Genomic DNA, 12,443 nt, shown 5'->3' on the forward strand with positions numbered 1-12,443 from the left:
TTTTTGGTGTGTTAATAGTACAGGACCAGAGTCAGATAAGTAGCCCAAGTACCATGAGTGATTGAGTACTCAGAGGCTAATCAATAACCATGAAATTTGGTGTTGACATCTAAATATTTCTACCCAATGAAAAAGCTATTTTATTTGCTGGACCCCTAAAGAAAATATTAGATGTATATCTCAGATGCTGTTTTAAAATTTAATTGAATTGTTACAATTTTGAAACTAAATGTGATTTGCTTTTTGTTTTATTAGAAAAAATACTCAGCAAGGTCTACAATCATCGGTCAATTAAGAATGACTTACAAGAACATGAGGCAATAAAATATAAAATACAGGTACAAACTATATATCTGAAACACTTCTATTTGGCAATTTTTTTAACAAATCAAAATTTAAAAAGAACAAAGAAGATTGCAGATTACTTCGCAGATACAGAATAAAGCAATTAATGAAGTGCTTAAGCAAAAGAAAACAAAAAACGGTAAGAAAACACACTGCTTTTCTTTTCTTTTTAAAAATAAAATCACATTTGCTACAGGTCATATGGATAATACCCTTATTAAACAACCGTTCCAGAATGTCTTATAGTAGCAGTGCTTTTATTTGCACTTCATTTCATTTTATATGACTCATTTCATGTATATAGCTCTTTACCCCATTGTTAACGAATAAAGTCCCCCATAATATTTATTTTTAAATTTTTTTTAAAAGTAAGCGAGAAATGACTTATGTATCATGTAACTTTCCCATTTTGGAACCAAAGTCTTCTATATTTTTGTCTATTCTTTCTTTAAAAAATTTAGTGTAAAAATTGCTGGTTTTTATATCACTGTAGTAAAGTGAAAACTCCTCAATCTGGAGTATTTTCTGCAGTTTGACTGCATATAACCACATACTTTACAATATGTCCTTCCAACAGTAAGGAAATGATTGATTTCACGGTCACTGTCAGAAATGAGTGCCATAATTCTATTATGGGTATAGGTCCTCCCTCAAAGACTTTCTGGAAGGATGTTCAATGTATTTTGTTCTTAAAGATATTAACAGTAGTACATAGTCCCTTAAGTCTGCAAAAGACATTTATTGTTAAAGAAGGTGCTTTATTAACAATTCCTCTGGCAGCACTAGTGAATTACAATATCCTTCAATATTATTTCTACCCATAATATATACATTTAACTTTCATGCCTCTAGAAAAACATCTACAGTACATTTCATAATATAAAAATATATTACAAATCTGCTGAATTATTTACAGGCAATGTTCTATTATCTCTATGCAACATTTGTTTGATACAATACTAACAAGTTACACATATTTCCATTTCTGTAAGTTAAAAAAAAATCCATATGGCTTCTTGCTTAACCAAGCAAGAAAGTGATTTTATTTTCCTTTTCAAAACCAACTTTGGTGCGTAAAGGATTGAGTTTGAAGATACGTTTAAAAAAAATACAATTTTTCTTACGTTAAGAAAAAACTAATAAACCAAATGCTTTCCTCAGAAAAAAAAAAAAAAAGAATTAGAGGCTTATGTAGGTTAAAATGAAAATAGAGTATTATTAAAATATCTGAAATAAAGGTTTTTCAAAAACCGTTAACAGATTAGTTATATAGGCAAATATTAACATACTGTACTCCATGAGAAAACCCTAGTCCTGAAAAGGGAGCCACCAGACATACGGCAACACTCTTTAACAGAAATTTGCAGCCCTAATTCGAAAGACGAGTATTTAGTTGATTGCAAATGTCGTTCACTGTTTGCTTAAATACAAATTGAACACTTTTCTTATCAGAGTTCTGCAAAAGAACACAAATGGCAACCAATCACATCTATTTATAATTGATAATTTTCATTGCCTAAATATGTCCTAATATGACTTCAATCAATAGCCACTGTCAAGACAAATATCCTAACAGTGCTTTTGGTATTTGTAAGGACACATGTTGTAATTATTTTTCTTTCCAATATAAACTAACTGCAATCACTAAAGGGGGAAAAAAAGCAGCTTAAAGCAGCAAGCATGCAAAGCCTTTAAGAAACCGTTCCACTAAGTTGCCAAAAGAGTGTTTGCTCAGTCTCCCACAGTACCATTCCATGAAAATGTGGATATACAGTAATATATTAATATATTCCACAGAAGAGCCTACTTCATTCACAGAATGTTTACACTAAGCATAAATATTATTCTAAATATTGGATTAAAAAAAGGAAGGGGGTTGACTCTAATGTGCAACTTTTTACTAAACCCATTGTCAGTGACTAAGACTGCAGGTGTCCCCGCTTGTTTGCTTTTTATGTATTTATTTTTTACCTCTTCAACCTCTTCTGTGGCATTGTTCTAGAAAAAGAGAAAAAGGAATATTCTTTTATTCAACTGTATCAAAAACACATTAACTACTTCAAGAGACATTAAAAATATTTATAAAATATAGGCAATGTGATAGTCACTGATCATCACTAAAATTTATTTCCAAAGCATTCACACATAATGAATGCAAATTTAGTTACATAGTATAGCTTTATAATTAATTCTTTTTATGCTGCCTGCTAGCGTATTTCTAAAAAGGGATCTCATGTCTAACACATGCATTTTAACCAACTAGAATTTTGAAAACTGATGTTTAAAATCTCAAATAATACCCCAGCTGGGTGTAGCTCAGAGGTTGAGCACTGACCTAGGATCCAGGAGATCTCTGTTCAATTCCGGGTCAGGGCACATGCCTGGGTTGCGGGCCCGATCCCGGGGGTGGGGGTGGGGGTGGAAGCTGATCAATGACTCTCTCTCATCATTGATGTTTCTCTCTCTCTCTCTCCCTCTCCCCCACTCTCTAAAATCAATGAAGATTAAAAAAACAAAAAAATCAAATAAATAGGTTCTTTATGTAGGGGGTTCTATTACTCTGTATACCACTTTAGGGTAGACTAAAGTCTAACTCTGTAAGAGCAGAAGCATGAAGGTTTAGACTCAAAATTAATGTAAAGGTTGTGGGGACAAGGAGGTACAGGTAAAAAATATTACCTCCACAGCAGTACCTACACGTCTTAAGAACATCTTCATTACCCAAGAATGGAATCAGGAAGTACTGTAGAATTAGTTACACTATGAGAACATGCAATTCCTACGCACTCAGATATCAGTTCTGAGACTGAATGATTTTTTTAAGTCACTTTCACTAAAATGTCTCAATTGCTTCCTATATAGCACAAGAACAGAAAAAAAAAGCTGGTTCTGTGAGAAAAACAGACCCATAGAGAGGGGGAAATAGAATGCAGGGCAGAAATACTGAAGTTAGTCTTAATCATATAATTAAGATTCAAGCCCCTCTGTCAACTCTTTGCCTAAGAGATGTTTACAACCAGTTGTAATAGCAGGGTGGCTCTCCCAAAATATCACTCTTTTAGAATGCTAATTTTAATTACTCCCTTCAAAGAGTAAGCAGAAATAACCCTAAATTAGGTACCAGTAAATAAACAATATTCAATTATTTCTTAAATAGTGGCTTTTCCATATTTTGATAGTGGATTTCCCTCAACCGTCCTTTAAAGTCATTTCATTGTTCTCTATACCAGTTAATTTCTTGATAACTTAGTTCATTCCACACAAAAAACAAGGTTTTTTTGTACTTAGCACTTCCAACAAAAGGTGTGTTTTTTTAAAATTTCTTTTTGGAGTAGGAAAAATTCAAGAGTCTCAGTGTTTGCACATGGCAAGGCCCATTATGTTAGAGTTTCGTTCTCAGAAGATGTCTCAAATTATAGAAATCCTATTACATTGAATAACATTACAAGAAAGTTGAGTCATGGAATGAAAAGAACCTTCGAAGTGTTAATTACTTCAAAATTTGGCATAGGATATATAGTCTCATGATAGCTAAAATTCACATTTTGGATTATCAATTATTGTATGTCCTCTTATTCTTATCCAACCTATTTCTATTGTAAAATATATATTAAATTAAAATTTCTTTTAAAAATATAGCAAGTTTGTTCATTAAGAGTGCCTTTATAGCATTTCCACCAGTTTTGAAATCACCCTAGTATACGCTGTTTAAATAGAGGGGGTATGGAGTTCTGTCACGCACTATCTGTGCAACCTTGGGCGAACTATTTAACTACTGGCCTCAGTTTTCCAATCTAAAACAGAGATAGTGACACCTACTTCACAGGGCTGCTGTATGAGTAAAGTGTGCATAAAGCACCTAGCAAAGTGACTCAGCACATAGTCAGAAATGTTGGTCTCTTCTCCTCCCCACCCCAATACCTTCATAAGTAGAGCACACTAAAACAAAGATCAGATTAGAAAAGTGTTAGCAATGTAAACCTCTGAGCTACCTCTTAAGAACAAGAAGTAATATATAAACTGCTCTTTTGAAAACTTTGGGAAGAGTCTAAGTTTTAAAACCATAATCATTTATGGTATTTAGGGTGCATGCAATACATTCCAAGGTCTACAAAAGTCGGATATTATAAAAAGTACTACATACTTAAACAAAAGGAACTTATATAATTGTAAGTTACAATTATACTACTTAAGATAAGTCTGGAATTAAAGTGGCACACAAATTTTATGAAAATGTTATCTTTCTCAATTCTATAATTTATAAGTCTTTGTAATGTAACCGCCATATAGAATGCTCCAGAAAATAAGATTATGCTTGGTATTGAATTTGGTACTTAAAAAATAAATCCTTATCTTACAATCAATATTTAGAGAGATTTAAAGATTACAATTCAGAAAGTAAAACATCAAATCAAGAATTAAATCACCTGTATATGTTTGGGTCCAAAAGCAAGGCAGTATCTTTGGGTAGCTTTGATAAATGAACTACTTTAGTTTTTAACTGATGTCGCTCACTTTCATTCACCCACACGTCAGGCAAACTATAAATTAAAAAACAAGTCATACATAAAATAACATTAATTTTAAATTTACCCCTCATACACTTTCACATTACTCAGCCATTTCTGCTAGTTTGACAGAGCCACCTAGGGTTAATAAGCTTCTCAGAAGCCAAAGGAACTCAGCAATCTAGGTAGTGGAATGAGGAGAAATAGCAGGGTGAAATTTTAGGCACAAATTTGGGGATTCATTAGGAATTTTTGGTGGCAAAGCCGTATGAAACTTAGAAAAACATATTAGAACATATTGTCTGTTTTTCAGCTTGCTGAGTGAAATTCACACTTGAGCTTGACTTGATGGAAATCTAACACCCAGTTTCTTTAGGAAGAAATAAGTAAACCAACCCCATCAAGTTCCACTTTTTTAAAAAACTGCACGCATAATCAAAATTCTAAAATCAAAGAAATGGCCCGGCCGGGCGTGGGGCTCAGTGGTTGAGCATCATCCTAGGATTCAGGAGATCTCTGTTTGATTCCCCGTCAGGACACATGCCTGGGTTGCAGGTTCCATCCCCAGTTGGGGCGTGCAGGAGGCAGCCAATCAATGACTCTCTCATCATTGATGTTTCTATCTCTCTCTCCCCTCCTTCCTCTCTCTGAAATCAATAAATATATATTTTTTAAAAACCCCCAAAATCCTTTATTCTTTAAAAAAAAAAAAAAAAAAGTATTCTATTCTTGGTGCTCATCAATTTCATCCAAAATTTCTACAATATATATTACCTATTGTAATAAGAAAAAAATTTTAGTAAAAGGATAAAAAGAAAATTTAAAATTGAAATATCTGAATTAAGGAGCATCTGAGTAGTGCTCTAAAAGGATACTAAAATGCAAAGAAAAACGTAACACTACTGGAAAGCTGGTCAATCCATTGTTTTCTATAAAAAATTGTGGGCTAGACAATGTTTAGAATTTTTTTAAATAAATAATTCAAACACTGAAAATCTTAAAAATAATCACATCCTATTAAAAACTGCTGAAACAACTTTTATTAAAAACAATAAGCCCGGCTGGGCGTGGCTCAGCCGTTGAGCACTGACCTAGGATCCAGGTGATCGGGGTTCGATTCCCAGTCAGGGCACATGCCCAGGTTGCGGTCTCGATCCCCTGCCGGGGGGGTTGCAGGAGGCAGCCGATCAATGACTCTCATCATTGATGTTACTATCTCTCTCTCCCTCTCCTTTCCTCTCTCTGAAATCAATAAAGATATATTTAAAAAAATAAAAATAAAATAAATGCCTACTTACTGGGGGGAAAAAAACAAAAAAACAAAAAAGGCTAGTTTTAAAGCTTATACCTTGAGCTAGGACTGTAAGCGCTTTCACAGATTATCTCTTTAATCCTGACAACCTCAAAATATTTTGTAGTTTAATTTTTGTCTTTTATATTTGAATCCAATAACAATTTTTGAGTATAAGATTTTAATAAAAGACATTAGTCTATTAATTACACATAATATTCCAAATACTTACATGTCTTCAGGCATCCAATGAAGCAAAAGTTTTATCTTTCCAGAATCCTCTTTTCTCTTAGCTATTACCTAAGTAATAAAAAATCATAAAAATGATTTGTAAAACATTATTCTAATATATCATTAAAGGGCACTTTTAATCCTAATTAAGAACTTTTTGGGGCACACAGCAATATATAGATCTTGTAACAAAGAAACCCACATCTCAAAACCTGTATGTTCATATTAACCATTATCACCCCAATAAATTAAGAAAATAAAAAAGAACTTTTTGATTAGGAACTTTTTGACAAGTGTCATATCCTGGACCAGATATTACCACCACCACATCTTGTTCTGCCCTGTTTTGTAGCAATTTTACCTTTGGTTATGTATTTTCACTAAAGAGAGAGAGAGAGAGAGAGAGAGAAACCTGAAGATAAGGTTTGTATAGCCAAATAGAAAAACCATATTATCTTTATTAAGGGACTGAAAATGCTATTTACTTTACTATCTCCTAAGTCCATGGCTTAGCTAGAATGCTAACCAAGAATCCACACTGACTGGAATATTTTTAAAGAACAAGTAGTAAAGGAAAAATACTTCTGGGAGGGAAATGTCTGTAATTTACAGCTGAGGTATTTTTTGTTTGCTTGGGGTTTCTTGGTTGGTTGGTTGGTTTTATTTTAAATGAAACATTAGCCAATGAGTGTTTAGGCTCAATCTTAAGGAATCCACCTAACTTTAAGGGTGGATCATCAACCTGAACAAAAAGACCTATAGAAGTGTAAGTAAAACAATATACTTGTCATTCATTACTAGATTCTGAAAATTAAGGCAAAGCTTAAATAAAAACAGATCAAGATGGTATTTTATAACTTACAACTTCCATATTAACAAAACTAGCACTTTAGTGTTTAATAATATAAATCTCAGTATTTTTACCAAGTTTAAGTTCCAAACAGCCACACTAAATTATATGGCATCCTCAAAACATTAGAACTAAGTAACAGCAACACTCTATGCAAAAATAAAACATTTTCTACCTCCATTATTGAAAAACCTATAGTCAAGTACCCTAATTCTAGACTTGACAATGAGATTAACTGAAAAGCCCAAAGACAGACCTGAAGATGCTAAAACAAAATACCTCTACAAAAAAATAAGATATGACAACAATGTAAACCAAGCAAGCACAGCAAGCCAATTGACTGGTAACTAGGAATCTGGTGACCTCTTCTGGAGAAGGCTCGAAAGAAAATGTTTCAATTAAAGAAGACAAATTAGACATACTGCACAGCATAGAACCTCACAGATACATTTTTCTGCAAATTGTTTCATTATCAGTATGATTATTTCCTATAAAGGTTAATTTGGTAACTAGGAAACTTAAATCTGCAGTTGGTATTGAACATTTTGACTGCTAACATAAATGATTCTGCTTAATACATACTGCCTTCATCAAAACCTTCCCAGCCACAGGACTTCGGAGAATTTTGCTCACCTAGCTCCTTTCCTTTCTATTGTGTCCAAAAAAGACCTTTTCCCATTATGGATGTCTCTGCCTTCCACTTTCCCCAGGAAAAAACATTCTCCAGATCACACTCCACCTTTTGTGATTTTCCCTCAGTCAAGGTTACCTCTGCTTCCCCAGTGTCACTTGTGTGTATAAGTCACTTTTATTCCTGTTTTTAAATTTATGACAAACATACGTTTCATGTTCTTAAAACCTCTCGGATGTTTTATACAGCTAGAAAGCTTATTTTTATTGCCACAGACTCTTTTGACTCTCAATAAACTTTTAAATTTTCTTCCGGACTCCTTACATCACCACCACTATTTTCAATTCTTTCCCTTTTTTTCTTTTTTTATCATCTCAATTCCTTCCATAATAAACCTAAGGATTTTATCACAGGAACTACTCTAATGAAAGCATGTGGAAGTGGGGCTTTGCTTTTTAAAATACAATCTTCTTTATCACCGTCACCCCTCCCCTATTCCCTAATGTGTAGAGATACCTGCTCAATACTAGACCATTACTTCATCAGATTTATCGCTTATTAAATCTTAATGAGCCCCAAACCTTAGTCCTTAAATTTCTTCTCTTTTCTATTTATACTTAGTTCCTAGGTGACCTTATTCAGTCTGATACCTTTAAACAGCACTAATACGCTAAAAACTTCCATATTTGAATCTGTAGCCACACCTATTCTCTGAGCTCAAACTCTTGTGTCCATCTCCCTACATGACACAGGCACTATATGGCTCTACAGAAAGTGCTGAAATTATAGCTCTTAATACATCCCTAACCCCCAAACTGCTCACCACAACAGCCTCTATTTTAAATGGCAATTCAATCCTTTGGCCAGTTGCCCAGGCGAAAAAAACTGAAGTCATCCTTGCCTCTTCTTATCAAACCTGACATGTGTGTGATCCATCCATAATTAGTGTCAGTACTATTTTCAAAAGATATCCAGAATCTAACCTCTTTGGCATCTCCACTAGCAGCACCATTCCGGTACTCTTTCACATGAGATACTGAAAAGACTGATCCCCTTATCTCTGCACTCTGACCTACAGTCTGTTCTTACAACAGAGAAAACAAAAGTGAGCACATTAAAACTTACAGGAAAGGAAAGAGATCAGTAAGTTCTCTAAGGCGAGGGATGGAGGCAGAGATGAACTGAAGTTACAACAGACAAGATTTTGAGTGATGGGACTGTTCTGCACTTTTAGTGTGGTAGCAGTAGTTCCATAGTTAAGTAGAACTGTCAAAAGTCATAGAATTGTATACTTTTAAGCGGGTGCAGTTTATATCGCTATGCCTCAATAAAAATTATTTTAAAAATCACATCAGACCATGACTGCTCAAACTCCTTCAATGGCTTCCCACTACACACAGAATAAAAACCAAGGTCTTAGTTCAATGAAGATCTACCTAGTACTTCTCTGACTTAACTCCTACTCTCTCCGCCTCATTCATTTCCTCCAGCCACACTGGCCTCATCACTGTTTTTCAAAATAGCTGGCATATTCCCATTTCAGGATTTTGTACTTGATTTTCCCACCAGCTATGATGCTCATCCCCTAATAACTGAATGGCTCATACCCTCTCTTTCTTTAAGTTCTTGCATTTTTACTAATTTATTTGTTTATCATGTCTCTTCCACTAGAGTGTAGACATGGTTTACTGTTTTGTTTTAACCTGGTTTGTTCACGACTACATCAGTAATACATGGCACACAGTAGGTGCTCATTATTTAAGTGAATAAACAAATTAGCCCCATTGCTACACTCTGGGTCTGGGAACCACATCTTACTGAACAATTTATAGGCCTACCAAAATCATAAACCTACGTTATCAAACTTCAAAGGAGGACAACCAATCATCCCTGGCAAGCAAGCTACTGATCTTGCTGAATCCTAATAAAATTCCCAATGTAACCACTTTAACTTTGTCTTCAAACCCTCTAATTTTCCTTCCAACATTAGATAACTACATTTCTAATGTTCTTTAAAATAACATAAGGCCCTGGCCTGTGTTGCTCAGTGGTTAGAGCGTGGGCCCATGAACCAAAGGGTCATGGGTTCGATTCTTGGTCAAGGGCACATACCTGGGTTGTGGTTCACTCCCTGGAAGGGGCTCATGTGGGAGGTAACTGGTCAATGTGGCTCTCTCACATGGATGTTTCTCCCCCCCGCCCCACTCCCTCCCTTCCTTACACTCTCTCTGAAAAAGTAATGGAAAAAATATGCTCTGGTGAGGATTAACAACAATAAATAAATAGATGAATAAATAAATAAAAATAAAAGAACATAGGTCTGCTATACCTTTCCTTAAACCCACACTCACATCTCTCATGTGTTTCAATGTCAGAAAAGGTTCCCTTTCTTTTGTGTCTAATCTTTTAATTTCTTGCCTTTAATTTTGGAAATCAAAATCAAAACTAGAAATTTTGAACTGGAAGTATACATAGAAGAAAAAGTAAATATGCCAAGAAAACCTTGTTATTATAGGAGATAGTACTGATTTTTTTGTATTTAAATTCTCATGCATTTTAATTGAACTATAAAAATACAACCTTAATTTAGTGTATTTCATATTTCAACAGCCAAAATTAAACAGTCTCTTTTTCCAGGGATTCAAATGACTAAGAGCCTGGTCTAAAATTTTTACTTCTACTATCTATCACCAAACTATAGCAATTTAAATATGACTGGATAATAAAACGGCCAGGAGCATGGGAAGAAAGAATACTCTATTAACTTCTAGTTAACAAAATATATACTATGTATTGCTTTTACAAATTTGATAGTTTTGTATTTGTGTTAAGCAACATAATCATTCAGCAAATATAATCAGTGCCTAGTATGGTATATCAGAGACAACTGTAAAAACCTAGGATACATCAGTGGAACAACACTGAACAAAATCCCTCTCCTTCACAAAACTTTAATTTGATAGCCATTATCTTTTCTGTTTAACACAAACTTTAAAATGTGTGTTGGGGGAGGGGGCGACATGCAGTATGCGAGGATTTGAGCTAAAAGGAATCTAATGTTCTAATTTTACAAATGACGAAACCAGGTCAGAAAAAGACACCAACTATGCCTAGTGGCCCAAATGCCAACCCAATATTCCCAAAGAGCTCAAATTAAAGGCTAAAATAGTCAATCTAATCATAAAAATGTCAAATTGTGGAAGATACTTGCTTTATAACCAATAATACAAGTAATTTTTTTAATGTTTACAAAGCAAAAGGTTTTGTGATTTTTTTTAAAATGTGTTTTCTTAGATTTTGAGCTATTTAGAAATATTATTATGAAAGTCAAAATACATGTTCTCGCAAACCTATACAAATACTTCAAAAAAACAAACAAAAGCAATACTTACAGTACTATGAAAAACAACACTGTGTCCCTTTCCTAAACTTTCTATATGAGCTGAGAGGTTAAAGCATATGGCTCGATGTCTTATCGCATCCAGTGTCTGTGCATCGAAGAAATCATGTGGTCGTGCTAAAAGTCAATACAAAAGAGATAAAGAATATTTACATAAATAAAACAGTCTGCCAAGCAGCCATGTAGTCCGTTTTCCACAAAAATATGTAATAAGTAAAATGGAAACAATTAACAAGTATCAATCTAGTGTTTAAATCCTAAATTTTCTTTGCTTTCAAAACAGAGTCTAGCTGAAAAGGGTATACAAAAGCAAAATTCCAACTAATGAGTGAATGCGGGTTAATTCAACCCCTTGGTGTTGACTTCAGACCTTACAATTTCACATTTCAGCTACTATCTCTTTCATATACTTTTGTATTTTATTCCAGTATCTCTCCTGAGCACCACTCTGCATTTTCAACAATCGATGACCACTTCCATCTGTGTACTACACTGAGATCTCACTCACCACAACCAAATATACAGAATCCACTTCATTAACATTCTATATTAATATGTAATCAAAACTTTTTCCAAATTTAACAGCGGTAATATTATTTGGGGGGTTTTTAGAAGTATTTTTGATTATAAATAACTCTTCTAAAAAAAAAAAATCTAAGAAAATTATAAATACATTTTTGAATGCCAAGGAGTCCATCAAAATTCTTTCTAACTCTCAACTCCTCCAGTTATCAGCTGTGTGATTTTGAGTAAATTCCTTAAATCTTAGCCAATTCATTATTTGTGAAATGGAGATAAAACATCTACAGATGATTAAGTAAAATAAATACCTACGAAAAATGTTTTGTTAAATCATAAAGCAGTTTACATTAATAAGCTTATACCACTTTATAAAGAATAATAAATGCATAAACCCAGGGTAAACAGTCTTTTAATGTGATTAAAACAAAGTTATACATTGAAGATTTAATTCGGTAAGAACATTTTTAAAATTTTAACTTTCCTCCTACTATTATTACAAATTGTGTTAATTTTTATTCTTAATTAGAACATAGCTCAAAATAAGGAAAATGAATTTATTTGTTTTACAACTATGGAGTTTATTAATACATGTAATTTTATAAGATCATCTGTAATTAAAAATTAAATTTTGCAGACAACAAAAGAAATGGCTTGATTTCCTGGTA

General features: G+C 33.6%; 1 protein-coding gene across 3 annotated transcripts in view; it reads right to left on the reverse strand.

Annotated features, from left to right (window-relative positions):
• Positions 1–230: 230 nt before the first annotated feature.
• The window catches only part of AEBP2 (AE binding protein 2), a 55,020-nt gene continuing 42,807 nt past the window's right edge, over positions 231–12,443 (reverse strand). For 2 of the 3 annotated variants that reach the window (XM_016197414.2, XM_016197415.2), the window contains exons 5-9: positions 11,249–11,373; positions 6,377–6,444; positions 4,773–4,886; positions 2,317–2,343; positions 231–1,801 (exon numbers count right to left, since the gene is read on the reverse strand). In XM_016197414.2, coding sequence (XP_016052900.2) covers positions 1,756–1,801; positions 2,317–2,343; positions 4,773–4,886; positions 6,377–6,444; positions 11,249–11,373 — 380 coding nt within the window. In that variant the 3' untranslated portion in view covers positions 231–1,755. The remainder of the gene's footprint in view (positions 1,802–2,316; positions 2,344–4,772; positions 4,887–6,376; positions 6,445–11,248; positions 11,374–12,443) is intronic. The other variant, XM_016197416.2, reaches the window with a different exon arrangement.

This window comes from Miniopterus natalensis, chromosome 2, assembly GCF_054644295.1.
Source record: "Miniopterus natalensis isolate mMinNat1 chromosome 2, mMinNat1.hap1, whole genome shotgun sequence".
Lineage (NCBI taxonomy): Eukaryota > Metazoa > Chordata > Mammalia > Chiroptera > Miniopteridae > Miniopterus > Miniopterus natalensis.